The sequence below is a fragment of the Hippopotamus amphibius genome, chromosome 6, assembly GCF_030028045.1.
Source record: "Hippopotamus amphibius kiboko isolate mHipAmp2 chromosome 6, mHipAmp2.hap2, whole genome shotgun sequence".
Classification (NCBI taxonomy): domain Eukaryota; kingdom Metazoa; phylum Chordata; class Mammalia; order Artiodactyla; family Hippopotamidae; genus Hippopotamus; species Hippopotamus amphibius.
Window position 1 is genome coordinate 160,709,993 of NC_080191.1, and position 27,207 is coordinate 160,737,199.

The 27,207-nt window shown below is 41.2% G+C and overlaps 1 protein-coding gene across 4 annotated transcripts in view; it reads right to left on the minus strand.

Moving 5' to 3' along the window:
* Positions 1-27,207, minus strand: part of LIPH (lipase H) — a 42,728-nt gene extending 15,521 nt beyond the window's left edge. For all 4 annotated transcript variants that reach the window (XM_057739146.1, XM_057739147.1, XM_057739145.1 and 1 more), the window contains exons 1-5: positions 27,070-27,207; positions 10,964-11,331; positions 9,657-9,765; positions 4,381-4,482; positions 2,447-2,536 (exon numbers count right to left, since the gene is read on the minus strand). In XM_057739146.1, the coding sequence (XP_057595129.1) occupies positions 2,447-2,536; positions 4,381-4,482; positions 9,657-9,765; positions 10,964-11,331; positions 27,070-27,118 (718 nt within the window). In that variant the 5' untranslated portion in view covers positions 27,119-27,207. The remainder of the gene's footprint in view (positions 1-2,446; positions 2,537-4,380; positions 4,483-9,656; positions 9,766-10,963; positions 11,332-27,069) is intronic.

Below are 27,207 nucleotides of genomic sequence, written 5' to 3' on the forward strand. Positions count from 1 at the left end.
CCAGAATGTGCCCAAGCAAAGACAGGGGCTGACACGGCAGAGAACTAAGGGCCTGAGGGTGCACAGGGCATTCATGAGAGCAGACAAGTGGCAGGGGTTCCATCTGTGCTACGAAGGTGAAGGGTGAAGTGAGAGGAGCTAAACAGTAGGTGGCGGCACTGGAAGCCATAAGTGGGCAAGAAGAGGTGAGATGCAAGCCTCAAGTTAATTCTTGGTGGGTACCACGTGATGTGGTGGTGAGAGAGGAGGCCGATGATGCAGAGAGGTGGCTGTTCAGAAGAGCTGAAGCTGATGAAAGACTACAGTACAAAAGATCGGAGAGGTTCATCAGAAGGTTGATGGGTCGGATGATGAAGTCATTCAGAAATGGGAACTGGGTCCCAAAGACGGGTAATCAAAGGAGGTAAGGATCTGAATAGCAGACAGTGAACCCCATGAAAAGAGGAGCTGCGATTGTGAGCTAGTAGTTTGGAGAGGCACTGGGTGTTGGAGTCAGATCAATGTTTCTTCTTCCTCCAGAGTCCACATATGCCCAGGGAAGAGATCACTGAAGGACAAAAAGAAAGAAACTGGGCAAGAGAGGAGAAGCATAGGGTCAAGCTGGACTGGAGTAAAATCTGACAAGTTGACATTTAATTATTGTTCCTGAAACTTCCACTTGCAGAAGCAATGAAGTTAATAACACTACAGAGGATGTCCTTTGTAAGCAAAGCACATTATCTTTGGCTGCTCTTGGATGTAGTGACATTACAGCACACAGGATGGGATTTGATTACACACCATTTATGGTACAATATGGTTGGCCCTACTTATGCCATTTCATCTGGATCGTTTTCAAACACTACATCATTTCCATGGGGCCATGTACAGCTACCATTTCGTAACAAGATCATCTCTTCCTAGAATTATTTCCATGATTGTTTAATTTTCTCTAACAATGGTGAAATACAGATTCAGAGCACTTAGGGGTGGGTTTTTTTAATTCTGTCCCCCCACCACACTTCAATGTTACCCTCCAACTACCCATTTTTGTTTTGTTCTTTCTTGTAAAACTACACCATGCTCATTTAGAAAATAAAAAATAATAGCAAAAATTATGATGCAAAAATTACCTAGAAATCCAATATCAGGAGATCACCACTAATAATTATTTGGAGCATTTGTGTTTAGTCTTTTTTTTTTTCTACACTTAAATACATGTACAAATATACATTTAAAAAACAAGTTGGGATTATACTGTATAATTTTGTCTTTTTCACTTATCATATTGTAAGCATTTTCATTAACCTGACGATATGGTTTTTAAGAATTACATTCCTCTGTGTAGGATGCACCATACTATTTATTTATTTATTTATTTAATTGGCTGTGTTGGGTCTTTTTTTCCTGTGCGCGGGCTTTCTTTGGTTGCAGTGAGTGGGGGCTACTCTTCATTGTGGTGCGCAGGCTCCTCATTGCTGTGGCTTCTCTTGTTGCGGGGCACAGGCTCTAGGTGCGTGGGCTTCAGTAGGTGCAGCACATGGGCTCAATAGTTGTGGCTCACGGGCTCTAAAGCACAGGCTCAATAGTTGTGGTGCATGGGCTTAGCTGCTCCGCGGCATGTGGGACCTTCCTGCATCAGGGATTGAACCCGTGTCTCCTGCATTGGCAGGCGGATTCTTAACCTAGGAAGTGCAGGATGCACCATACTATTTAATAATTTTCCTATGTTGAACATTTAGATTATTTCTAAAAACTTACTATTATAAATAACGCTGTGTTGAATATCTTTGCACTCTGATTTTTATCTACATTTTCCAATATATCTCTAGGAGAGACTTCCAAATGTGGAATTTTAGGGTCAAAGGCATACCTTTTCAAGAGAGAAATAATTCAAAATTGCTTTTAATCATATGGTTACTTTTTTAAAGTAGTATATTTGAGTAATAATTATAATTTATAATTTATATTTATACCACCTCTATCTTCTGAGGAAAATTTTTTTAATAAATTTATTTATTTACTTATTTATTTATTGGCTGAGTTGGGTCTTCGTTGCTGCGCACAGGCTTTCTCTAGTTGCACAGAGTGGGGGCTACCCTTCATTACAGTGCGGGGGCTTCTCATTGCCGTGGCTTCTCTTGTTGTGGAGCATGGGCTCTAAGTGCTCGGGCTGCAGTAGTTGTGGCACATGGGCACAATAGTTGTGGCTCACGGGCTCTAGAGCGCAGGCTCAATAGTTGTGGCGCACGGGCTTAGTTGCTCCATGGCATGTGGGACTTTCCCAGACCAGGGGTCGAACCCATGTCCCCTGCATTAGTAGGTGGATTCTTAACCACTGTGCCACCAGGGAAGCCCAGGAAATTTGTTTTTGATTGAAAACAATTTCATGTAGAATACTATCAGATTTGTAAAATACGCCTTTTTTAAACCACTATTTTACAAAATATAAAGTATCTGCACTTACCTCCGAATATTGTCTTGGGGCAACCAGGTTGATCCAATCCTCCATTTGGGTAGAAGTCTATGTTTCCTAATGGTTCCTTGTAGCCCAGTGCTAAAAGAGAATACACTATACTTTTATTCTGCTTTCAACTGTTCCCATCTCATAGCCCATTTGCCTGTAGGATATAGGCGGGATTGTCTCATTCTTGTCGTCGCTGCTGTTGTTATTGTTATACCTATTTAAATATCTTGTCCAAAGTTAGCCAGGTAGTTAGTTAGAAAGCAGTGATTTCCAAGTAGGAGGCTATGAAGCTGGTAACGGAATTTATTTCTGATATTTCTGAAAAATGTAAGAGAGTTTGGTCACTCACTCACTGCATGGCTGAGAAAATGATATGTTTCATGTTTATATTTGACTGGAACACTCTTATTGCTGGGTGCATCCTGAGCCTCTAACTGCGTTTGTATTCGCCTTTAGTGAATAAGAAACAGGAAAAAAATGAACCTTCAGTTAGTAGGAGAAACCTTTAAAATTTGGGGATCCAGGATGGTTAAAAGATTGGAAGCTCTTCTAGAAAATGGGGACTTAGAAAATTTAGATAGATTTAATAATTGCTTATTCTCTTTACCCTTGTAACTCCAAAGTAATCAGTAAAATGCTTGATTAAAAGATTATATAGGGATTTCCCTGGTGGTCCAGTGGTTAAGACTCTGCGCTTCCACTGTAGGGGGCGTTGGTTTGATCCCTGGTCAGGGAACTAAGGTCCCACATGGCATGTGGTGTGGCAAACAAAAACAAAAAAACCCACAAAAAGCAGATTATATATGTGTATGTATGTATATATGTATACATACATATATAGTATATCATTGCTACATGTGTCTGTGAGTGTGATACTAGGGGTTTTACACAGCTTTCTTCTAATTTTCATAATGTCTGAAAAGTAGCCATTGGTAAATTTAGATGAAGTAAGTTACAGATGAAGATTCTGGGGCTTGGAGGACTTATGGACCAAACATGACACCACCAGAAAGAACAAAACCCAGGATTTGAGTCCACCTCTGCCTTGACTGCAAAGCTTATACTTTTCCCCTCAACATTTGCTTTCTCTCCAAGAACAAAAAATAAATTATGCCATCAAGCATTAAAATGGCTTTGATGCACTGCACCTAAGTAAGGTAATGCTTTGGAAACCATATAGTAAGAACACAGCTATTTCACAGAAACATTTCTTCTAAGGCAAACGATTGCTGAATACCACACCCGAGTGCCCACAATAGGCAGTCAAGGGTTTTTCAGGTGGTTGTATCACAAAGGGGATGTACTATTAAATGACCACTCTGGTCTGTGCCCTCAGCCCTCCCCAAGTTCCTACTCCACATCTCCTCCCAGACATCTGGATATAAAGACCCCTCTGTAACATCAGCCCAACCCCCATGCTGTGTACCCAGTCCCGGAAATGAAATCTACACCATGAAAGACAGAAATATCCAGGAAGGTCCACAAAGAGCCGGAGAGCTCTTTTTTTAGGTGGTTCAGAAATGCTCTGTGTGGAGAGATACAACACTTGAACATATCTTTCAGCTTAAGGAAATAATGACAAAGAACCAACAAAAACAGGAAATCATGCATCCAAACCCAGTTATACTTTTGGAAACGTTTGTCCACATGGTGTGCAAATCAGCCTGTCCTTGACTGGTCAAGATGATCCCTTTAAAAATAAGAGGAGACAATGGGAAAAGCACCTCCACTCCATCAGGAGATCCTGGGTACCTGCATTAAACCAGCTTCCCTTCAGTATTCCCATGGGTTTGGAACCCTGCCCCATAGAACAAGAGAGAATCTGGAGGAACCTGATTCACCCCTTCATGCCGATCCCCCCAGGGGGAGACTCTCTGGGAGTCTGGGGGGGGGGGGGCGGGCGGGTCACTGACCCACAAAGACAGGAATGTTACCGTCAGTGTCGGAATGGATGACATCAATAAACTGCGCGTCACCGGGATTTAATCTGTCTTCTGGAGGTTTCCCACTGAATAAAGGGCCCGCGGGGTCCAGACCTGCAAGGAAAACAGAGTCGGCTTGGCAGCCCCACGCCATGAGTCACCTCACCCTCCCGATGAGGATGGTTCACAGGCTGCAGGGCACCCTCTGGTGGGCAAGCACTCACATCCCCATCCCACTGTGACAGGCTCCTTTCCACAGCCCTGTAGCCTTTTCCCACAGTAGAGGCGGTTACCCTGGCAGCGCCCCCTGAGAACTCACCCAGACTCCATCTGGAGGTGTACCTTATGCAGAGCTCCACAGTAGGGAGTGCACAGACATATGGGGCCGAGGGATGGGGATAAACTGGTTGCCCAGGAAGAAAGCATCTAAGGGTGCATGTAAAAAACAGACACTGTGCTTCTCTTTATCCCACTTTAAATAATACAGAATTTCACTCAACTTCTCTTTCTTGTTATTAAAAAAAATTTCTTTATTTCCATTTTTATTCACATTTACCAGCTCACCTGGTCCACATCACAAGCCTGAGGGAGGAAAGGTAGCTATTGTCATTCCCATTTTACAAATGAATGAACTGAGGTTCAGGGAGGTCTTAGCCAGGGCCACAGCCTCAGAATGCAACTACCTCTCTCTGTTGAGCTTTTGATTTTGTTGAACTGAGTTTGGCAATTTGAGTTGGAACGTGTGAGACTCGCTGGTCAGGCCAGGTATTAGACTAGGTATGGAAGAGGGAAATAAAGTGCGTGTCTGTTCCTGAAGAACTAGCCCACCCCATAAATGCCTGAACTGATGTCTTGCTCTTGGTCAGTGTTAGCTGGACGTTCCTCACCATCATTATGAAACAGCTACAAAAACAAGAGAGCAGCTCCTATGATGATGTAACCACGAACTGAAAACAAAACACCAGAGGATCCCAAGGGCCCTGCTAACTAGAAACTTAGCTGGAGTGAAAAACGTTTCAAGGGATGTCTCCAAGTTTTTATCGATGAAGGTCATTTTAAATGACATCTCCTGTCCCCCAGTGCTATAAAATCCAAGAGATAGCATCTTTGCCTCAGCAGTCCTGGTTCTAGCCCCAATCTCTCCATTTCTCCTTGGCCAACACCCTTGCTTCCTTGAGGCATGTCTTTTCTCTGCCTCCTTTTCTTATCTCCCTCCCCTCCCCCGACAAAGCTTTTCTTCCTCTTCTGTCTGCTCCCAACTGAAACTGACCTGGGAAGGAGGTGGATCAGGGACCCAAGTCCACAGGGACCCAAGTCCGCAGGATATTCTCAGCGCAGAATGAGAAACTCATAACCTCAGAAAGACCTTGCTGGGGAAGCCTCCCCCTCCTCACATAAAACAGCACCACTTCCAGTCTAAGAAAATGAACAGTGAGAACTCCAGTTTATAGCAGCCTTCAGATCCACGGCAGGTAGATCACCTTACCGTATAAAGTCCAAACCAGGGCAATTCTGGAAGTGATGAGGCTGCTATTAATAATTATGCCAGAACAGAAGACACAAATGAGGACTGTTACAGTAAACTTGGACATGTGATCTCCTTAGAGATGTCAGAGCAAATGATCAGCCAACACTGTCAGCCAGAAAATCACAAACTGCTCTAAAAACGCTGCATTTTTTGTTTGAGCAGAGACCACTGGGGTCGGATGGATGTGACATGGAGCCCCAAACCTAGCATTAACCAGCTGTGTGATCTTAGGCAGGTTACTTTACTTCTCTGAACCTCAGTGTCCTTATCTGCAAAACAGAGGTAGAATTAACTGCTACTTCAGAAGACTTACCAAAGCACTCTTGGATCTGAATCCAAAATATTTAAATTATTATAGAATAGAAACAAAAATGACAAAATGGAGTTCTTGTTGCTCTGTGATTGCCAGAAAAGGGTCTAGCTAGTGATCCCTGGCTTTGATTACAAGATTAACCAGTTTGAGAATTTGATAAAAGTTCCAGACCTCGCCCCAGGACAGACATCGAGTATTTTGCATGTGGTTTCGGGGGCCTCTTACCCCCATCCCCAAGGTCACCATGAACTAACTCTTCAAGGAAGTGCTGTCCAATAGAAATATAATGTGAGCCACATATGTAAGTTAAAATTTTCTAGCAACCACTTTAAAAAAGGAAAAAGAAACAAGGAAAATTGATTTTTTAAAAAAATTTATTATATATTGGCTGCATTGGGTCTTTTGTTGCTACGCACGGGCTTTCTCTAGTTGTGGTGAGTGGAGGCTACTCTTCATTGCAGTGTGCGGGCCTATCAGTATGGTGGCTTCTCCTGTTGCAGAGCACGGGCACTAGGTGCTCGGGCTTCAGTAGCTGTGGCGCATGGGCTCAGTAGTTGTGGTGCGTGGGCTTAGTTGCTCTGTGGCATGTGGGAGCGTCCTGGACCAGGGATCAAACCTGTGTCCACTGCACTGGCAGGCAGATTTGTAACCATTGCACCACCAGGGAAGCCTGAAAATTGATTTTAATAATACATTTTATTTAACCCAGTATAGCAGAAAATTATCATTTCAACATGTAGTCAATATTAAAAATTTGAAATTTTTTAATATCTTTTTTTTTCTACATAGTCTTCAAAATCCAGTGTGTGTTTTGCACTTACAGCACATCTCAATTTGCATTAACCACATTTCAGGTGCTCAAGGGCACATGTGGCTCGTGACTACTATGTTGGACAGCACAGCTCTGTGGTCATTTCTTAAAAGTGTAGTGTTCAGACCACCTGCATCTTCTGGTTAAAAGCACAGACTCGGGCTTCCCTGGTAGCACAGTGGTTAAGAATCTGCCTGCCAACGCAGGGGACACCGGTTCGATCCCCGGTCCAGGAAGATCCGCATGCTGCAGAGCAACTAAGCCCATATCCTACAACTACTGAGCCTGCACTCTAGAGCCTGTGAGCCACAACTAATGATGAGCCCGTGCTCTGCAACAAAAGAAGCCACTGCAATGAGAAGCCCATGAACTGCAACGAAGAGTAGCCCCTGCTCTCCGCAACTACAGAAAGCCCGTGTGCAGAAAAGAAGACCCAACACAGCCAATAAATAAAAATGAATAAATAAATTTAAAAAAAAAGCACAGACTCTGTGGGAATTCGCTGGCGATGTAATGGTTAGGACTCCACGCTTCCACTGCAGGAGGCACAGGTTTGATCCCTAGTCGGGGAACTAAGATCCCTCATGCCTCGCAGCACGGCCAAGCTGCAAGCTTGGACCCCAAGCTCAGAGGTTCCAATCAGCAAGTCAGCATTGTATCCAGCACCCCAAGGTGACTTTTACAGGAATCAAATTTAACGTGTTATCAAGTGATGTAGGTACTTGAAATGTTTTTAAACCCATTCATCTTCTGCCATCTTCTGTTGAAGAAATTAATGAAAAGTAATACCAGGAGATATGCCTGGAAAGGAAAAGGAGAAGGGAGAGCAGAGGACAAAAAGGGAAATGGAAGAGACGAAGCAGCCATTCTGGCCTAGATAATTAACAAGCAGAACCGCTCAGTTCTTGGGAGTTGGGAGTGAATTATGTCCAGATTCCTGCCCCACAATCCAGTGATCCCACCTTGGCAGGGCAGTGGAAGGCAAGTGGGCAGGGGAAACGCTTTACCCCTGGAAGAGCTCTCAGGAACAGGTGAGATTGACATTGGGGCTCAGAGAGGATGAGGAATTGGGAGAACGTGAGGGAGTCAGAGGAGACCAAAAATTGAGCTGCAGACCGTTGGCTGAGTCCAGGTCACAGAGCAGGCCGATGTGGGCCCCGTGTGGAAGGGAGGCTGGCTTGGGGAATTTCCATGGTCAGAAGCCAGGTTACGCTGCATTCCCATCCAAAGTAGTCATGGGAACAGGTTTGCTGGGAGGCTGAAGAGCAAAATGAGGGGGGAGGTAGAATCAGGCAGTGGGGGCTGGAGCCCCCCAGCACCAGCACTGGAGAGCGATTTTGCTTATCTCTTCCCAAACTTTGTGGTCAGTGATGTCAGGTCATTAGCTTGAAATCAGCCACAGTGGGAGTATTTACATCATGGAAATCAGCAAATGCTATAAATCCTTTTTTTTTTTTTTTTTTTTGGAGAGTTGATCAGCTTCTAAACACACCACTGGGAAAAGTCCCAGCTCCCAGAGGAGAAGCTCCCAATAGATAAGGAAAACAACCAAATTTGAGCCATCTGTCCTTTGTACCCATAAGGGAAAATGAATTTTGAGGAAGTAAAGATATGTGGCTTTCTAAAACATTATAGTAATAATTTTAAAAATTGTAAAAGAGCTTTGCTTCCCTAGGAAAGCAGGTAAATAAGATGAGGGCACCCTTGGCCTTTGGGGTGAAAGTGAGAAAAAAAAATAGCCAGGAAAAAGAATGTGACCTCAACTACCACGGTTAGAAGAGACACCAGCCAATGGTGTGTGTGTGTGTGTGTGTGTGTGTGTGTGTGTGACAGATTTTTTGGGGGTGAGGGGGGCACTTGCCCAGGGCCAGATGTCAAGTTAAGTAGCACATTCAGACTTGTGGCTCTGAAAGGTTACCTCCCAAATGTAGTTGGTTTGAATCATTTACCTCTCCCCTCCCTCCCTCTGTTCACATCTACCTTCCAGATTTCCTAGATTTGGAGCGGCTATCTCAGCATGAGGATCAATTCTGGGAAAGGTATGGAAGCCTTGAGTCTCTGAAAGAGAAAGCCTCCCTCAGCCCTTCATCTGTAGCTGTGGAAAGTTACAGAGCACTAGGCAAAGGAATCCAGCAAGGGAAACTTTGTCTGGAGTTTCACCTGCTGTGTTTCTGAGGGTTTTCATTCAGCTTTGGCCTGAAAGCTGATATTCACAGAGTAAACTCCGGACAACATAATTCCCATCTCATTTTCCTATCCTGATGCTCCAGCTATGCCTGGGGATATATTAGGTATGTATAGTTCAAACTATCTTGGATTAAATGAAAGGTAGAAAGCTATCTACTTAGGGCAAAATCCCCATGGGACATAGCTGTTTTTGTAGCTGTAAGAGAAAGTCACCACTAATCTTTTCTATGGTATATACAATTTACAAAGTGCTTTGCGTATAGTTCATTAAATAATAAATTTAATACTGCTATGGTCTTCCTTTTGCACAAGAGGACATTTGCTCAGAGAGGTTAAGTGATTGGAAGAGCTGGCTTTGAACCCAAGGACTTGGACTGCCTGCGTCATACTCCCGCAGGGAACACCTTGTGCAGTCTGGTTACCCGGTGCCCATTCACAGGAAGCCTTACCTGTAATTCTCCCCAGCTGGCCATCATACTTCTTTCCAACAAACCCAGCGACGTGGGCTCCTAGACTTACTCCAATCATGTAAATGTCGTCCAGAGAAGCTCCTTCTGCCTGGAATTTCAAGAGGTCCATCATTATGAATTGTAAGTGGCCAAGAAGTTGACAACATCTGGAGAAATTTGCTAACTGTTGACTTTGGAGAAACATTTCTAGCACCTTCTATCCATTATCTTATTGAAATGTCACAACACCCTCACAAATTAAATGCTAGTCTTTTGATTATACAGATAAGGAAACTGAGCCCAAGGGCAGGCAGTTGGAGAGTGGGCAGGACAGAGTTCAAACCAGTCTGTCCAACTCCAAACCTATGCTTTAACCTTTATGCCATGGTGTCTCCATTCATGCTTCTACTAGAAACCAAGCTGAGACATCCTTAAAACCTTCCCAATTGAGTAGAAGGGCAACCAAACATTTTGATGAACTCCTTTCTTTATCTTCATGCTGGCTCAGTTAATGAAGTCACCATGGAGAGGGAAGGAGAAAAGAAAGGGGCAGGACACACTGACCATAGTCCTGGGACAGCAGGTCATGAGTCATTTTAATATTCACTTTCCAAGATCTGTGGCTTAGGTAGGAAGCTCATGTAAAATTTATGTCACCCCTGGCCACAATGGCTACCAGGTGTGACTCTCTGAAATAGTCCTGATGTCAAGTCACTTTTTTTCATAAGAAGGACAATTCATGAGATAGATTAAATTAAATTTAAGATTCATTTAATCTTTGTAAGTCTTCTGAAAACATAAATCACATTCACACAAATTGTTCATCAGACCATGTGTATCAGTTTTGGTTTTGGATAATCTGGTTACTACATTTTTGGAATTTCTAAGAAAAGGAAGAACTATAGAAGTTGAGGAAACTCTAGGTATTGAAACCAGGAGACCCCTAGATAGAACCTCTCCTACCCGTTAGACACCTTTATGTGAGTTAGAAAAATATGCCCCTTCCTCAGGACACTTTGCTGTCATTCAGTAGAAAATTATCTTAATAGAGATATAAATCTACAATGTCTACAGTGACAATGGTGCTCTCTCAGATGGGTGCCCTGTGCAGTGCACAACCTGCACAACTATACCTACTGGCCTTACCTTGGGCCCTTCCCTTCACCTCCCCTGGGGCTTATTCAGGTTTGCAAAACACTGCAAAAATAGTCCTCCTGGTCTCTGTAAATATCTCTTGGCTTTAAATATCCAGATAATGAGCCATTTTCAATTGGGCCCTGAAATAATCTAAGAGAATTCTCCCTTACCAGCATTTGGTCGATAAACTCCTTCAAGACTATTGCTACTTTTCTGGTCTTACTAGAGGCGTGGTTGTATATTACAGTTGTAGCTCCTCGATTCCAGTCAACAACAACCACGTTCATGTCTTCTACTGAGAGCAAACCCTCTACCAAGTCCTCCATCCAAACTGGAGGAGAGCCTGTCGGCCTGAATCCATGGACAATGAAGGTGGTTTTCTTGGTCACGTTCAAGTTCCCCAAAACTGTGGAGTTGACGGCTTGTGCGCAGGTTGGGTTTCTCCTTGTGTAGAGCATCAACTTCACATTTAGTCCTGTTCCAACCACTGCACTGTGAAAGCTGAGTTTGGTAAATGAAAGACATGTTTCATCTGTGTCTGAAAATAAAAATTAGATGGCATCGTGACAGTTGGACATCAAGCAAGAGTGCTGTCCTATACTCGTAGTTCTTTCTGTGTGCCTTACAGCACCTAGCAAGAGGCTGGATCTAGTTGAATGAAGTTGCAAAGCCATATGTGATTCAGAGTTCATAAGTAGTAACTTCTTTTTCGCTAAGAAAACCATTTTTCCAAATCTACCCTCTTTCAAGGTCTAACCCAAAAGTCACCTCAATGAAGCCTTCTTCAACTCTCCCAGCCATAATTACTGTCTGTCCTTCAACCCAGAACTTCAACCCAAACCCCTCTATGTGGCACACTGAGAGCACAACGAAGACATTTTCAGGGATGTGTTGTGGGTATTCCTGTACATGTGTGTCTATCCTGCTAGATCACAATCTCCTTGAAATGGTGCCTTGTAATCTTGTGTCTCCCTCACAGTGCCCAGCACATGGTAGAGGACTCAATAACTGAATCTGTGGGCTCGGTGGAGAACATGATGTGCCTTGCCCTGTGCCTTTCAGAAGCATCTGACACTGTTAACCATGGTGGCCTTTCTTGGCCCCTCTCCTTCTTTGTTCAGCCACCACCTTTAAGCATTTGTCCTGCTGACCAGGCTCTAAGAATGGCCTTAGAGGAAAGGCTGGGGATACAAGGAGAACAGCTTAAGATGAGCCGAAAGTAAGTGAATGTTTTATGTCAGAAAATAAGCAAGTGTTTAAAAACGTGTCACAGGGAGCTTCCCTGGTGGCACAGCGGTTAAGAATCCTCCTGCCAACGCAGGAGACACGGGTCTGGGAAGATCCCACATGCCGCGGAGCAACTAAGCCCGTGCGCCACAACTACTGAGCCTGTGCCCTAGAGCCCATGAGACACAACTATTGAGCCCATGCACCGCAACTACTGAAGCCTGAGAATCTAGAGCCCGTGCTCTGCAACAAGAGAAGCCACCACAATAAGAAGCCCAGCACTGCAACGAAGAGTAGCCCCCACTCTCCGAAACTACAGAAAGCCCGAGCAGCAACGAAGACCCAGTGCAGCCAATAAATAGTATAAAGCAATTATATGCCAATAAAGAGCTAAATAAATAAATAACATAAAACCATGTCACAGGGACACAGGGACCAGCTTGAAGGGGCTTCCACTGGCCAGATCTGGGATAACTTGAGGACAACATAATTAAGGACAGTAATGAACGATAGGCCTTTGAAAAACAGGAATCCATGATTCCATAACAAATACATCAGTAAACGAAGAAACAATACATACATGGAGAAGCGAGGAGGATTCTTACTTACAGTATAATGCTGAATGCAAACTGATAAATGTGGAGGGTATGCTGGAGTTGAAACTCATCGTTTTGCAACCCTCATAATAAAGATTGGTTAGGCAAGCATCACCAGTGGATGCTACACTGAGGTTGGGGTGGGGATGTGGATTTTAAGTAGGAGCATACTATTCGTACGCTATTAAAGTGTCCGCCACAGATGGCTCATTAAGGATTAGGGAAGAAATAGTAACTATAAGGTGGAGAAATTGAACAATACCTTAACAAGGTTATCAGACTTGATATCACCAATGAGGAGCCGATGGACGTCATGTGCCTATAGCTACAATGCATTGAGAAGGACCCAGCATTATCTGTGAAGTATTCTAGTGGGGAATGCATAGCTGGAATCTAACCATGAGGAAAAATCAGATAACTGTAAAATGAGGAATATTCTATGTTTTTAAAAAAGGACCTGTATTCTTAAAAAAACACAAACGTCAATGTCATAAATGACAAAGAAAGACTGGAAATGTTCTAGATTAAAGGAGACTAAAGACACAGGATAAATGTGTAATATCTGGTCTTAGACTGGATTCTATAATGGAAGAAAAAGGCTATACAATAAATTATTGGGTAAATTGACAAAATTGGGATATGGACACTAAATCAGATAAAAGTATGGTATCAGTGTTAAATTAATTGAGGTTGATAACTGTACCATGGTTATATAAGAGAAAAAAAATCCTAATTCTTAGGAATTACAACTGAAGTATTTATAAGTATTAATAAATGGCCAATTTATTCTCAGATGGTTCAGAAAAAAAAAGGGGGGGGTGTGGATAGATAGCAAATGATAAAGCATATGTAACAAAATGTTAACAATAGGTAAATCTGCATAAAGGGTTATTGGTGTTCTGTGTATTTTTTTTTTATTCTTGTAGCTTTTCCGCAAGTTTAAAATTATTTCCAAATAAAAAGCTTAAATAAAAGGAAGAATTGGACAGGGCCATATCAGTGATTTACAAAGCAGGAGGGAGGTGATGAGTTCTATTACCAGAAAACAAAGGAGGTAAGCATGCTTTAGACTTTAGACTTCTGCTCAGAAGGGAGCAGGGAGTTGGAAAGAAACCGAAGGTCAAGTTACAAAATGAAAGAGGAAGTAAGAAGGAAGGAGAGCTTTGGAGTCCTTGGGTATTGAGACATATGTCTGCGTTGTGTGGCATGTGGGAATGCTAGTTTCCCAATCAGGAATTGAAATGCTCCCTGCAGTGGAGGTGCAGAGTCTTAACTGCTGGACCACCAGGGAAGTCCCAACACAGTGTTACTTTTGCAACATGATATAAGGCCTTGATCAAGAACCACAATCAAACAAAATTTAAAAGTAAAGCACTACACGGGTTTGATCCCTGCTCCAGGAAGATCCCATATGCCACGGAGCAATTAAGCCCGTGCACCACAACTATTGAGCCCATGTGCCGCAACTACTGAAGCCCACACACCTAGAGCCCATGCTCCACAAACAAGAGAAGCCAAGAGAAGCTCCAATGAGGAGCCCGTGCACCACAAAGCAGAGTAGCCCCCACTGGCCAAAACTAGAGAAAGCCCATGTGCAGCATCGAAGACCCAACACAGCCAATAAATAAATAAATAAAATTTAAAAAAAAAAAGTAAAGCTCTGATTGACATTGGTATCCAAACACAATAATATGATGATTGGGGGGACTCTTTTTTAAAAATTATAATTATTTAAAACTGTGTTGACCCCCCCTCTCCCACATCCTGCTTGGTTGAGAGAGAACAGCCAAGCAGGAGGTGAACTGGATCAGCAGACCATCCCTCGCTCCAAGCTGGAGATGGCCCTTTAAGATTTTCAGGAGAGGGGGCAAGGCCCTACCCATGACCATTCTTCAGGAGATGGAACAGACTAGGAAGACAGTTGACTAGCAACTGGCCCTAAAGAAGAGAAGAGTGCCTTGGAAAACATCTGTTCTGACTTCTTCCAATCAAAATTTAGGAACCATTTGCCCTTGGTCCATTCTCAGTGAATCTGCACTTTGCACACCCAGGAATTTCTCCTCCCTCATTCTGAGCCTCAGAGTGGCCTTCACCCTTGGGGCTCTACCCTTCCGTCATAACCTGGGTCCATTGATGGATGCTTTTACTTGAAACTTCTTGCAAAGGCTCTGGTCCTCAGGAGTGAGTGAACTTCCAAGATAGAATGAGCACAAGAAGCTCAAATAGAAGGTTAGATATTAAGGAGGCTTTGAAATCCCTCACCTTAGAAGAGATGTGGTTAAAAACTGAGCCCCAAAGTCACACATTCCTCCTTTTACTCTTTGCTATCTCGTAGATTGTGCAGTGAAGCATGCTGACAACGGAAATAGTGTCTTTTTCTTTTTTCTTTTCTTCCCCCCAGCTTTATTGAGATATAACTGACAAATAACATTGTGTAAGTTTAAGGTGTACACTGTGATGATTTAATATATATATTAAGAAATGACTACAACAATAAGGTTAGTTAAAACATTCACCTTGCATCGTTAAATTGTGTGTGTGCCTGTGTGTGTGTGTTTGTGTGTGTGAGAGGAGAACATTTAGGATCTACTGTCTTAGCAAATTTCAAATCTAAAATACAGTATTGTTACCTGTAATCACCGTGCTGTGCATTAGTCATCTATGTAAATATCTTCTCCATCTGTTGGCCCCTTTCATTTTTCGCTCCCTGTAGATTGCTTGCCCCAGGAGAACACAGACCGAAACTTATCAGGTGCTTGTAGCACAAGTCCCAGAGTAAATAATTGTTCCGTTAGTCATTTTATTGGACAGGTAGGGCTGAGCCTCTGGGTCTTAGCCATCCGTAAAACTGAGTTTTGCTCTTGGTTATGTAACTGACTCACCAGGTGGCCTGGGGACATTATCTCTTTCACTTGCTACCTACCTGCCCAAGAGAGTTACGTGGCAGAGATTAATTATGAATGAAGTCATCCTGGAAAAGATAGAGATCCCTTTCCAAAGAAGGGAACTGCTTCATTACTAGGTTTGTTCATTTTGAGCCAAGATGAGCAATATGAGGTCTGTGTGTCATAAACCACGTGTCTGAGCACTTGGAAGGCTCAGAGATGCATCCTGAAGCTTGGGGTCAGAGCTGTTTTTCAGCAGAAACTGCCAACTTTAATGTCTGTGGAATGGTTCAACCAATCTTTTTGGCTTGCTGAGTCCTTACTAAAAGCCCTTAAAATTGACAGTTACTGAAAGGCAAGAAGGGCAGAACAAATGGATTTTCATTTTTCATTTGCTAGAACCACTGTGACTTCAAGTATTTTTAAATGTCTCAGTTATTTTTACAACAGCATTGTGCTCTGGAAAAGGCCTTGCTTTTGCTATGTGGACTCCCTTTCTCTCTTTTCTTTGTTTTTTTTTTCCATTTATATTTTCTTTCTCATGCTGGATGTTTATAGCCCACTTTAATTTTTTTCTGGTGTTGACCTTAATAACTTTGTATGAAACACTTAAATCTCTGTTTCGTGGGATGTCAATGTGTAACCTGTAGATCGGAAGTAGACTACAGGACTTCCCTGGTGGTGCAGTGGTTAACAATCTGCCTGCCAATGCAGGGGACACAGGTTTGATCTCTGGTCCGGGAAGATCCCATGTGCCACGGAACAACTAAGCCTGTGTGCCACAACTACTGAGCCTGTGCTCTAGAACCCGCGAGCCACAACTATTGAGCCCACGTGCCACAACTACTGAAGCCCGCGTGCCCAGAGCCCGTGCTCTGCAACAACAGAAGCCACTGCAATGAGAAGCCTGTGTTCCACAGCGAGGAGCAGCCCCTGCTCGCTGCAACTAGAGAAAGCCCATGCGCAGCAATGAAGACCCAACACAGCCAATAAATAAATAAATATTTAAAAAATAAGTAGACTACATGCAGAACTGCTCCAGACCTAGCAATATTTATTCAGATTTATTTATCCTTCAATGTGAAGTCCTGGCAAGGACTTTTGGGCATCTGGAAACTGTATTTCAGGCTGTTGTGGGGCATATTTTTAACTTCTGTCATGTGTCCTGCTGCTGACCTTCGTCAGAACAGTTGTCTTTCCTTGTTCTGCTCCAGTCCTCGCTTTAGTAACTTGAGACAGTATCTAATGACCCTCTGTTATAAACGATGAGGGATTCGCACACTCAGTACTTCCCCCCTCTGACCCAATGTCTACCTCCTGATGTTGATTACTTATAAAATCACTTTTGGTTCATCAGGTGATTCCTTTTTTAGTTTAGAAATAAAAGTTAAGCCTCTATGTACTAGTGTATCAATCATAGAGAGCTTCTGTTCTATTTACGGTATCTATTCTAGCTCCTCATTTCCTACCAAGAAAGATGAGAAAGTTACTGCACTTGTATTGCCTCCTGTATTGTATATCCTTCTTGACCCCTTCTTCAGAACACACACACACACTCACACATATACTTTTTGATCCTACTGTCAAAATACAGTCAATCCCATTTTGAGAGACGTGGATGGACCTAGAGACTGTCATACAGAGTGAAGTGAGTCAGAAAGAGAAAAACAAATACTGTATATTAACACATATATGTGGACTCTAGAAAAATGGTACACATCAACCGGTTTGCAAGGCAGAAATAGAGACACAGATGTAGAGAACAAACATATGGACACCAAGTGGGGAAAGCGGGGAGGGTTGGGGGGGGGGTTGAATTGGGAGATTGGGATACCATATTGTCCACTCTAAATATATGCCGTTTGTTGTAAAAAATAAAAAAATAAAAAGTTAAAAAAAATACAGTCAATCCTGTTTATTTGGGAATTTCATATTTGGGGATTCACCTATGCATTAAAATTTATTTATTACCCCCCAAATTAAGTATTTCTCACCCCTGCTCTGCATCCTGGTAGTTTGGGTGTGCCTTGGGACATCCATTCCACCCCCCAGGAAAGAGAGCCCTCTCTCTTCTTTTCCCTTCAATGGTTTCTCTCCTGCCTCCTCCTCCCTGGGGGCAGGTAGACCTTGCTACTTGGGGAGAGGTCAGCAGGGGACCTCTGGTTTGCATTAGGAGGAGAAAACGATTTGACCTGCACTTTTCTCAAATCCAACTATACCAACAATAAAGCTGATACTTTTAGCTCTGAGTCAATTTCTTAATTGGTTGAAACCCAGAAGGAAGAGGAGTGTGATTGCCACTCAGACCTCAGCAGCAAATTGAGAGCCCTTGAGGGCAGAAACTTTCTTATTTTTAATAAATAAAAAAAATTACATATTTAAAACATACGAAAGAAGAATGCAGACTGTCTGTGATAAAGCACAGTAATAAACACTCTACCTAAGAAATAAAATAAAATCCAAATGTATTTGTTAACCCCAAAAATCAATATTTGGGGCTTTTTGCAGTCATTCACAGGTACGTGCTGAGTGGCAAAAAATCTGAGTTGCCCCACACACCACTCTCAGCTAAGGTCAAACGTGGCAACACGGCCTTCTTGTTTCAGCTCCCATAACAAATGGCCTTTTCCTGGCCTATTACGGCTACGTTTTTTGCTTCTTGTGGCCTTTTCTTGGTGATTTCACTGTTTAAAATCCCCCAGACATAGTCCTCAAGTGCTGGTTGGTGTTTCTAAACTCACGAAGGCTGTGATGTTGTGAGTGTGAGATCAGCTTTGTTCAGATGTGAGTTATAGTGCTGGCCATGGGTTCAATGTTAGCAAATCAACAACATATATTAAATAAGGTGTCTTTAAACAGCAACACACATAAAATAAGATTATGTACTGATCGGTCAACAAAAATGTTGTAACCAGAGGCTCACAGGAACCTAACCCTATATTCCCTCCATGAGCAATGGTTCAGTAACTGCTACTGCAGTGCTTGTAGTGCCTTTATAGAACATAAACTACCATGAATAATGAGGATGAAGTGCATATAAAAATTATCATCTGGGACCATCTTTCCTTGGCTATGTAGTTTTTGTTGTACAATGTACAAGGTCATTGCTCATAGTGAGTCCTTTTCCTAGGCTTCTCCATTCACCCCGGGTGACTGGCTCTTGCTCTCAAGACAGGCTAGTGGACGGTCCGTCAGCCATCCTCAGCCCTGCTCATGGGATGAGAAGCTTGCACGGGGGACAGAACCAGCCTCAGGAATGAGCTGCTCTTGGCCTAACCCTCAGAAGCTCTGGGGCTGGTAGAAACTCTTGGTTTCTTCAGTAGGACGATTTTATCGTTTTTCTTTTGTTTGATTGTTCGGAGACATTCCCGGAAGCAGTTTGGTTAGTTACATAATTAAAAGTTGACCTTTTTTTTTCAGTTAAAAAAAGAGGGGCTAGTGGATGATATGGTTCTGAACTTTATTCATATCTGTAAATGAATTCCTTGGCCTAAGTGATGCCCTGGCTTTAAATAATATGCTTTCCCCCGGGATTTATAGATATTATTCTACTTCCTTCTTGTGTTGAATTCCACTCCAGAGAACTTTTCCCCTTAAGTGTTAGTTGTTTTTTTCCTACCACAAACCTGAAGCATTCTTTCCTTTTCTGAAAGAACTTCCCCCACTAGCACAGCAGCTCCAAGTTGACTGGCCTATTTGTTTATCCATTCTTACATACCCAGTGCCAAGAACAGGGCCTGGCTCAGAGTTGGCTTCAATAAATGTTTCCTGAATAAATGAATATCAACCTGTTAACACTTATTCAGCCATCCAGAATGATCCATATGAATACTAGAAAGAGTGTGTGATGTAATGTTTATAAAATAAATGAAGTATGAAATGGCATATGCATTATGACTGAAACTATGTAAAAATATTTCTGCAGGTGACAAGGCCTGGAAAAACATATGCAGACCACACTGTGTCCTGCCCTCCACTTCCAGTGTTGTTTAAAATGCCTCGGGGTATTAACACTTTCCCTCTCAGAATTAATAACATTTTAAAAATAAAACATTTATCTTATTTTGGACCACGTTACAGATTAGTTTAAGCTCCTCGAGGGCAGGCACTGTGTCGTTTTCAGTCTAGTATTGTGTCCCCAGCACCAAGCTCTTGTCTTGTCACTGGGCTCGAAATTCTCAGGCAATTTGGAGAACATGCAAGGAATTGCTTCACCCTCATAAATATAGTTCTTTACATTTTACTTTATGTTGGTATTTCTAAAATGATTAACTACTATGCATGTCTTCAGAAAGCAAACCTCTTGTTGGTTATTTTGTTGTTTTGTTACAAAGTCAAGTTTGCTCAGAGGTAGTACTAACAGCTCAACGGAGGACCACAGAACATGTTAAACTGGCTTCTAAAGCTTAACCTCTTCTATTAGAGTTTATTTGAAATGAGAGAAACTCTGCCTTTCTTCTTCAGACTACTTTGAAATTCAATCCCTCTGAAATGCTGTTTCCTGTTGACAATTGGAAAATTACAATCCGATGGGTGATGTCTCCCATCCAGTGATAAATTCAGGCCCCTATGTAGGGCAGCCTGATTCTCATGTACTGTCTTCCCTCTGTTAAATTAAAAGAAACATATTCAAGTAGGATGTCACGGAAATCTGGCTATAACATCTTCGGAGATAACATATTTGTGCCTGAGATATTTTCTTGTATAATACAGGACTGCCCATGGGCCGGATGCAGCCATGCTCATTAGTGTATTGTCTATAGCTGCTTTCCTGCTATAAGGCAAAGTCCAGTGGCCCACAAAGCTGAAAATATTTACTATCTGACTCTCTACAGAAGAAGTTTGCTAACCCTGGTCTAACGTCTTAAACAAAAACACAACACAATTTTGGGAAGGGCTTGGGTTTGGGAGACAGACCTAGGTTTGAGGTTCAATTCCATTGCCTACTAGCTATGTGACCTCTGGTAATTAATTACCCAGCCTCTCTAAGTCTCAGTTTTGCATGTGTAAAATGACCATAATAGTGCCAATCTGTCAGGCAGTGCTTTGCAGAGCCATATTGAGCCCAAGGCAAAGGAAAAGACACACCATATAAATATACATATTTATAGAAATATATTTACAGTATATTCTATAATTTCTATAAATATGTATATTTATCAAAATATACTTCCATATTTTGAACCAAGTAAAAAATAGTCTTTCGTTATTTAATCTGTGCATACATCATTGTCAGCCCTTATAAACCACCTAGCAAGGAAGTGAGTTGGCATGGACCCAGGAATGCCAGCCAGTTGGAAATAATTTTTCCGGTTGTTCAATAACACAGACTTGTCAACAATCAATAATGTATCTTATTAAAATTTTTGACATTTTGTTCATCATGGATTAGTATTGATTTTGGTCTTTTAAAAATATTGCATTAAAATATCATCTATGCGTTATAATATACACTATTAATGATATGTATATTATCATTTGCATTACATATTAAATGACAGCAAAACATTATTTAGATATTAAAGTATCACTTAAATGTTGCATTAAAATATCACAAAAATAAAGTATTGCATTAAAAAGTCATAAATACGACTTATCTTGATGACTTGTTTCGGTGTCCCTTCCACCCTTAAATTTTGCACCTGGTGAATGCCTCACTCGCCTCACCCTAATCCAAGCCCTGCTGTCAGGACTGATGTGAGACTGAGAGAAAATGCCTACGAAGTATCTAAAGCATAACATGATACATATAGATGCCAAAAAACTAGTAATTGATGATATTGATGATAAGTTGGGTTAACAGTATTGATCTCATAAGTTATGATGACTAAATAAGTAAATCACTTAGTGTGGGATTTGATATCAAACAAGTGCTTAATAAATTCCTTCCTTCCATCATTTTAGTTTGCTTAATCCTACCAAGGATTTGCAAAGGGGAAGCTTTATTAGCCAGTATACAGGTGACAGGGCTTCTCCCTGGCCAGAGAACTGGGTTTGTTTCTGGCTGTGTCATTAACAAGGTAAAACACATAACCTATTTGGGTCATCAATTTTCTCATATTAAAATGAGAGTTTGGTTTCTCATTCCTTACCATTTACCTAACTCTAGCATTCCTTTTAGAAATGAAATTCTAAGATCTGCAAACTAGCTTATTTGAAAGGACAAGAGGCATCTACTTAAGAAAACAAATTTCCAGGACTTTCTTACTAACCAAAGACAACCCTAATCTAAAAAAATTAATACATCAGGAAATTTCCATTTCCTTTAATTAAAAGATCTGAAAATAACCATACTTTACTCTTGTAATTAGAATGTTGGTCAGATAGGTGTTTTGTCACCTTTATGTCAAGCAGGGTTTTTTTTGGCTATTAAATACCTTTTAGGTAACAAGCATGGTTCCACATGCTACAACAGGATGAGTCTTGAAAACATTACGATAAGTGAAAGATGCCAGTCACAAAAGACCACTTATTATATAATTCTATTCATATGAAATGTCCAGAATAGGAAAGTCTATAGAAACAGAAAGTAGATTAGTAGTTGCTTAGGGCTGGGGGATGGGAGGAGATGGAGAGATGGAGTGCAATAGTTAAAGGGTACTGGGTTCCTTTTTGAAGTCATGACAATGTTCTAAAATTGACTGGTGACAGTTGCACTTATGCGTGAATATACTAAAAAACTTGAAATGGGTGAATTGTATGGTATGTGAATTATATCTCAATAAAACTGTTTTTTAAAAATGGCTCCTGTAATTTCACACTTTCATGGAAAGAGTGGGAAAAAAAAAGATGAAAAGTCTTTTGGAGGTGAACTAGGCAGAAGTTTCACAAGTTTTTTCTGTCACAATCAAATCAGGCTCCCAGTTTTCCAATTTGCTTTCTTTCCCTTTGGAAACAGGTTGATAGCCTCCCTTTTCTACCACTGCAGGCTAATTAAAGCTCCTCCCCACCTTTGGTCCCTCTATTGTCTGTGGGGAGGGATTGCAGCTGTTCCTGTGCAAAATAAATTACTCTTATCAGGCTTAGGGGGTAATATAGCTGTCATTTTGTTTTACCTTTACCACATAAAATTGGGTTGGTGAGACAAAATACCGTCTTGGTTGGAAAGATAACTCTTGCTTTCATCCACCAGCTATATTTCTTTAGGCTACAACCAAGAAAACAGGGAGACATTTGTTTCCCTAGATTGACTTATTTTGTACGAGTCCCAGTTAGATAGAAAAGTATGATTCCCTCAGACCAATCACTGACAGCCTCGCTTCTTTCTAATGAAATTTCCAAGGGATCCTTTGGCTCTGTATTCTCAAGACACACACTGCCCTGCAGCTAAATAAAGCTCGGCACCATGCTCAGTTCTGGCTTTTTGGCTTCTACCTGCCTTTGGAGAAACTGATTTCAGCTCCCACATGTCTGATTGGGGGAAAACTCCTGCAGAAAGAAGAAACTCCTCAGTCACATCCAAAGAGGTGTCTGTGAAGAGAGGAGATGGAATTGTAGATAGAAATAACCCACCAATGAAGCAGTTGTGAGTGACGCGAGAGGAGAGAAGGTTCTGAGATTCTACGAGAGTCAATGAGCAAAACCTCTCAATATGGCTGAGTCAGTTCATTAAAAATGAAAGTATCAGTTTCTCTCAGACCTGTGGTTGGTGAAGTTTAGTCCACAAAACTCCAACCCCCAGTGACAGCACTGAAATTCCACCTAATTTCCCCTCGATGCACCATATCCAGTCAAGAAGTCAGGGCCCTGACTCTCGCTTCTTTCACGTCAAGTTTTGGGCTCCAAGGTGTGCTCAAGCTCTCATTCCCCCACCTCCAAACATGATGCAAACGTGTATGAATTATTTCTTTAGAACAGAGGTCCACAGACAGGTATATTGATTCAATGCTGCCTGAAAATATTTACTGAGATTCAGACCTAGATTAAGGGATACATTGTGGAGTATTTTGCCTGCTGGGTGGTGGATGCCAGTCAGTGTCCAGGACACACAGCTCACCACATGTTAACTGATGGAGCCAGGAGCTTTCCAGAAACCCACACGAGCACACTCTTAGGCTTGCCTAAAAATACTGTTCCACAGGAACTTCCAGATGTCTCAGAAATAAACATCTCTCTAGCCCAGAAACTTTGACTTGGAGAGATTAGAAAATGAGCTGGACTCTGAAGAGAGAAGAAGGGGGGAGGTGACACGTTTCTGCAGCGAATTTCTATTAATTTTTATTTTTTCATCTGAAAAGTAACTCAGTTTATATTTTTTATGCAGAGAACCACACTGAATTTGGCACTGAAAATCCATCCTGGGGCTTCCCTGGCAGCACAGTGGTTAAGAATCTGCCTGCCAATGCAGGGGACACGGATTTGATCCCTGGACTGGGAAGATCCCACATGCCACAGAGTAACTAAGCCCGTGTGCCACAACTACTGACTCTAGAGCCCATGAGTCACAACTAATGAGCCCACGTGCTGCAACTACTGAAGCCCACGCATCTAGAGCCCATGCTCCGCAACAAGAGAAGCCACCACAATGAGAAGCCCGTGTACTGCAACAAAGAGTAGTCCCTCCTCTCTGCAACTAGAGAAAGGCTGCATGCAGTAATGAAGACCCAACACTGCCAATAAATAAAAATAAAATAAATAAATAAATTTATTTTTTAAAAAAAATCCATCCTGATCCAGATTGTGAAGCCTTCACAGTTGGCCAGGCCCCAAAACTGCTGGAATATCTTTGTTTCTCTTTTACCCTGGGCAGAGACAGGCAAGAAGCATAGGGGCCAAATGCCTTCTTGGTTGGAAAGACATCTCTGCTTTGAACCACTAGCTTGTATTTCTTTAGGATATAGCCCAGAAGACAAGTGAGATGCCAGATTTCTCACTCTCTTCTCTTAATCATGGGCATAAATACATACGTTCACACTCCAGCCCCTCACTCACCTTTGTCTCCTCTGTGTTAGAAAAATATCTCACACACACACACACACACACACAGTTATAAGTCAATCTGAAGAGGGCGTCCAACATCCGAGGAAACAATTCTCTCTCTGATTTTGGCACTGAACTATCTTCTCTAGGAAAATATCTACCTAGTTTTACACAAGTTGCCATAGGTCAAAATATCGATGGCAGAGTAACTTTAAAAAATACTTACGACAAGCAGCTTTACTTTAGAGCAATATTTATCAGCCTGTGTTCCTTGAACCAGCTACAAGCTGGAAAACCTTGCAAGTTTGTTTAAAATGCAGATTCCAGGACCTCACCCCAGACCCACAGTCTGGATCTCTGGAGATAGAGTCTCTGCATTTTTAACGTATTCCCCCGGATGATTCCAGGGCACACTAGAGTTTGCTAGCCCTTGCTTTGTACACTAGTAAAAGTATGGCAAACATTCCCATCATGATTTCACAAAGGTTAAAACAATGAATTAAAAACCTCTGAAAGTAAATGACTTGTATTCTTGGGATTTCAGAATCACATCTTAATCACTTGCTAATTTTTGGACTGCAAGCCAAGGAAGGGAAAAACAAAAAGTCAGTGTATTTGTGATCCATAATTTCTGCATATTATTCAACACCCTCCCCCAAGAAAGTTCTCAGTTCAGGGTTTTGCAGATCCTGAGAAGTCTGGACTAACCTTACAGCTATAATTATGTTTTTTCCTACTAGCTATGAACGTTTATTGTGATGTATCTCTATCTGCTTAGATTCTATCATGCGGCAGTGGGTCCTATGGAATGACTTAAAACAAGACTTTACTGTTGAGATAACATTAAGTAAAAAGATAGGTCAATGGTTACCCAGGGGAAAGGTGGGGGAGCGATAAATTGGGAATTTGAGATTAACTGACACACACTACTATATATAAAATAGAGAAACAACAAGGAGCTACTGAATAGCACAGGGAACTATATTCAGTATCTTGTAATATCCTACAATGGAAAAAAAATTCGAAAAAGAATATATGTATATATATACATATACATGTATACATATATATGAACTGAATCACTTTGCTGTACACCTGAATCGTAAATCAACTATACTTCAGTTTTTAAAATTAATTTTAAAATATATTTTTTAAAAAAGGCAGGTTACAAAAATGTAAGTTCCAACTTTGTAAGCTGAGATATAGAATGGGAGACTGGAAGAAAGTACAAATTACCACCAGGTTTTTGTATTAAGGTTAGTTCCCACTCCCCTTAAGTTATCTCTAAATTTATTTTCTTTCTTAAAAATTTTAGGGGCTTCCCTGGCAGTCCAGTGGTTAAGACTCCAGGCTTCCACTGCAGGGAAGTTTTGATCCCTGGCCCCTTTAGGGGCAGGGGAACTAAAATCCCGCATGCCTAGCGGCCCCCCACAAAAAAAAAATTTTTTAAGGTGATAATAAACACAAACTTTAAAATGTTGACTTCTCAATTTAAAATAGTATCACTAGTTTAATTTTAACTTACTATTCAATCCACTTCAAAAGCACAAATTAAGGAAAAGTTATTTATAAGCCTGAAATCCTAATACAACTATTTTAATTTTCCATTTCCCTTCTAAACTTTATTTACAGGCATACATACATGATTTTAGCATAGTTGTAACCTTAGTTTATCTACAAAATTGAGTTCTGCTTTTTTAACTCTGGATTATATTATAAACATGTTTACACATTTCTGCCCAACCTCAGAATTATTTTAAAGGCTACGTATTTTTAAAAGTGGTTACACTGTACTTTATCCATTCCTGTGTGTAGGAACATTTCTGCTGTATCTAGTTTCAACTTATTATAAATAACATAGAATCATCTTTGTATATGAGGTTCTTTTTCTTCTTTTACAAGATATTTCTTTAGAACAAATTCCCAGCAATGGTTTTACTAGTTTCAAAGGGCATGAACATTTTCATGGGTCCTAATACATAATGTATTTCCCTTCAGAAAAATTGTACCAGTTTTCATTATCATAAACTATGCGAAAAAGTACTGGATTCCTAAAAAGCTGAGAAGAGTTGGAAAAAATAAAAAAAAGCATTTCACTTTATTTTTATCATCTTGCTGTGTACATTACTGTTTTAATTTTTATCTCTCCATTATGATTAATAATTTGAAGTTATCAATATGCCAGGCACCATTCCAAGAGGTTTACACGTATAAAATCATGGTTTTTTTTTTTATAAAAATAATTTAAATAAACCCTTGATTCCTGAAAGCTTTAAAAACCCACCCTCTCTGTATCAGATATTATAATAAAATAAAATTTAAAATTTTCCGAAAATAAATGATCTTCTTTCATAGAGGTGGAAAGGCACAGAAAAATTAACTATGAAAGAAAATAACACTAGATTTTTCAGCATTTTAATTTCTGTACATCAGAAGAAGAGGCTAAGTCAATGGAATAATAGTTTCTTTCACTACTGAGGGAAAATAATGTTCTTTCAGAATTAGAAAGTTCATTTAATCCATATCTTCTTTCCTGAAAAATCACCGTGTGAAATTTAAAAAGTCCAGTGTAGGAACTGGGATGATAAAATGACAGTAATACTAAATATTTTTTGAATAATTGAGAAAACGACCCAATAGATGACCTACCTGATCTCACCAAGCACATCAAACTGATGAGGAAGTATAATCTCAGCATGTGGAAACTGGAGACCGTGTCGCATTCACGAGAAGAATGATTTCCTTCCCAGCGTCTTAGACGCTCCCCTCAGAGAGAGCTCAGATAAT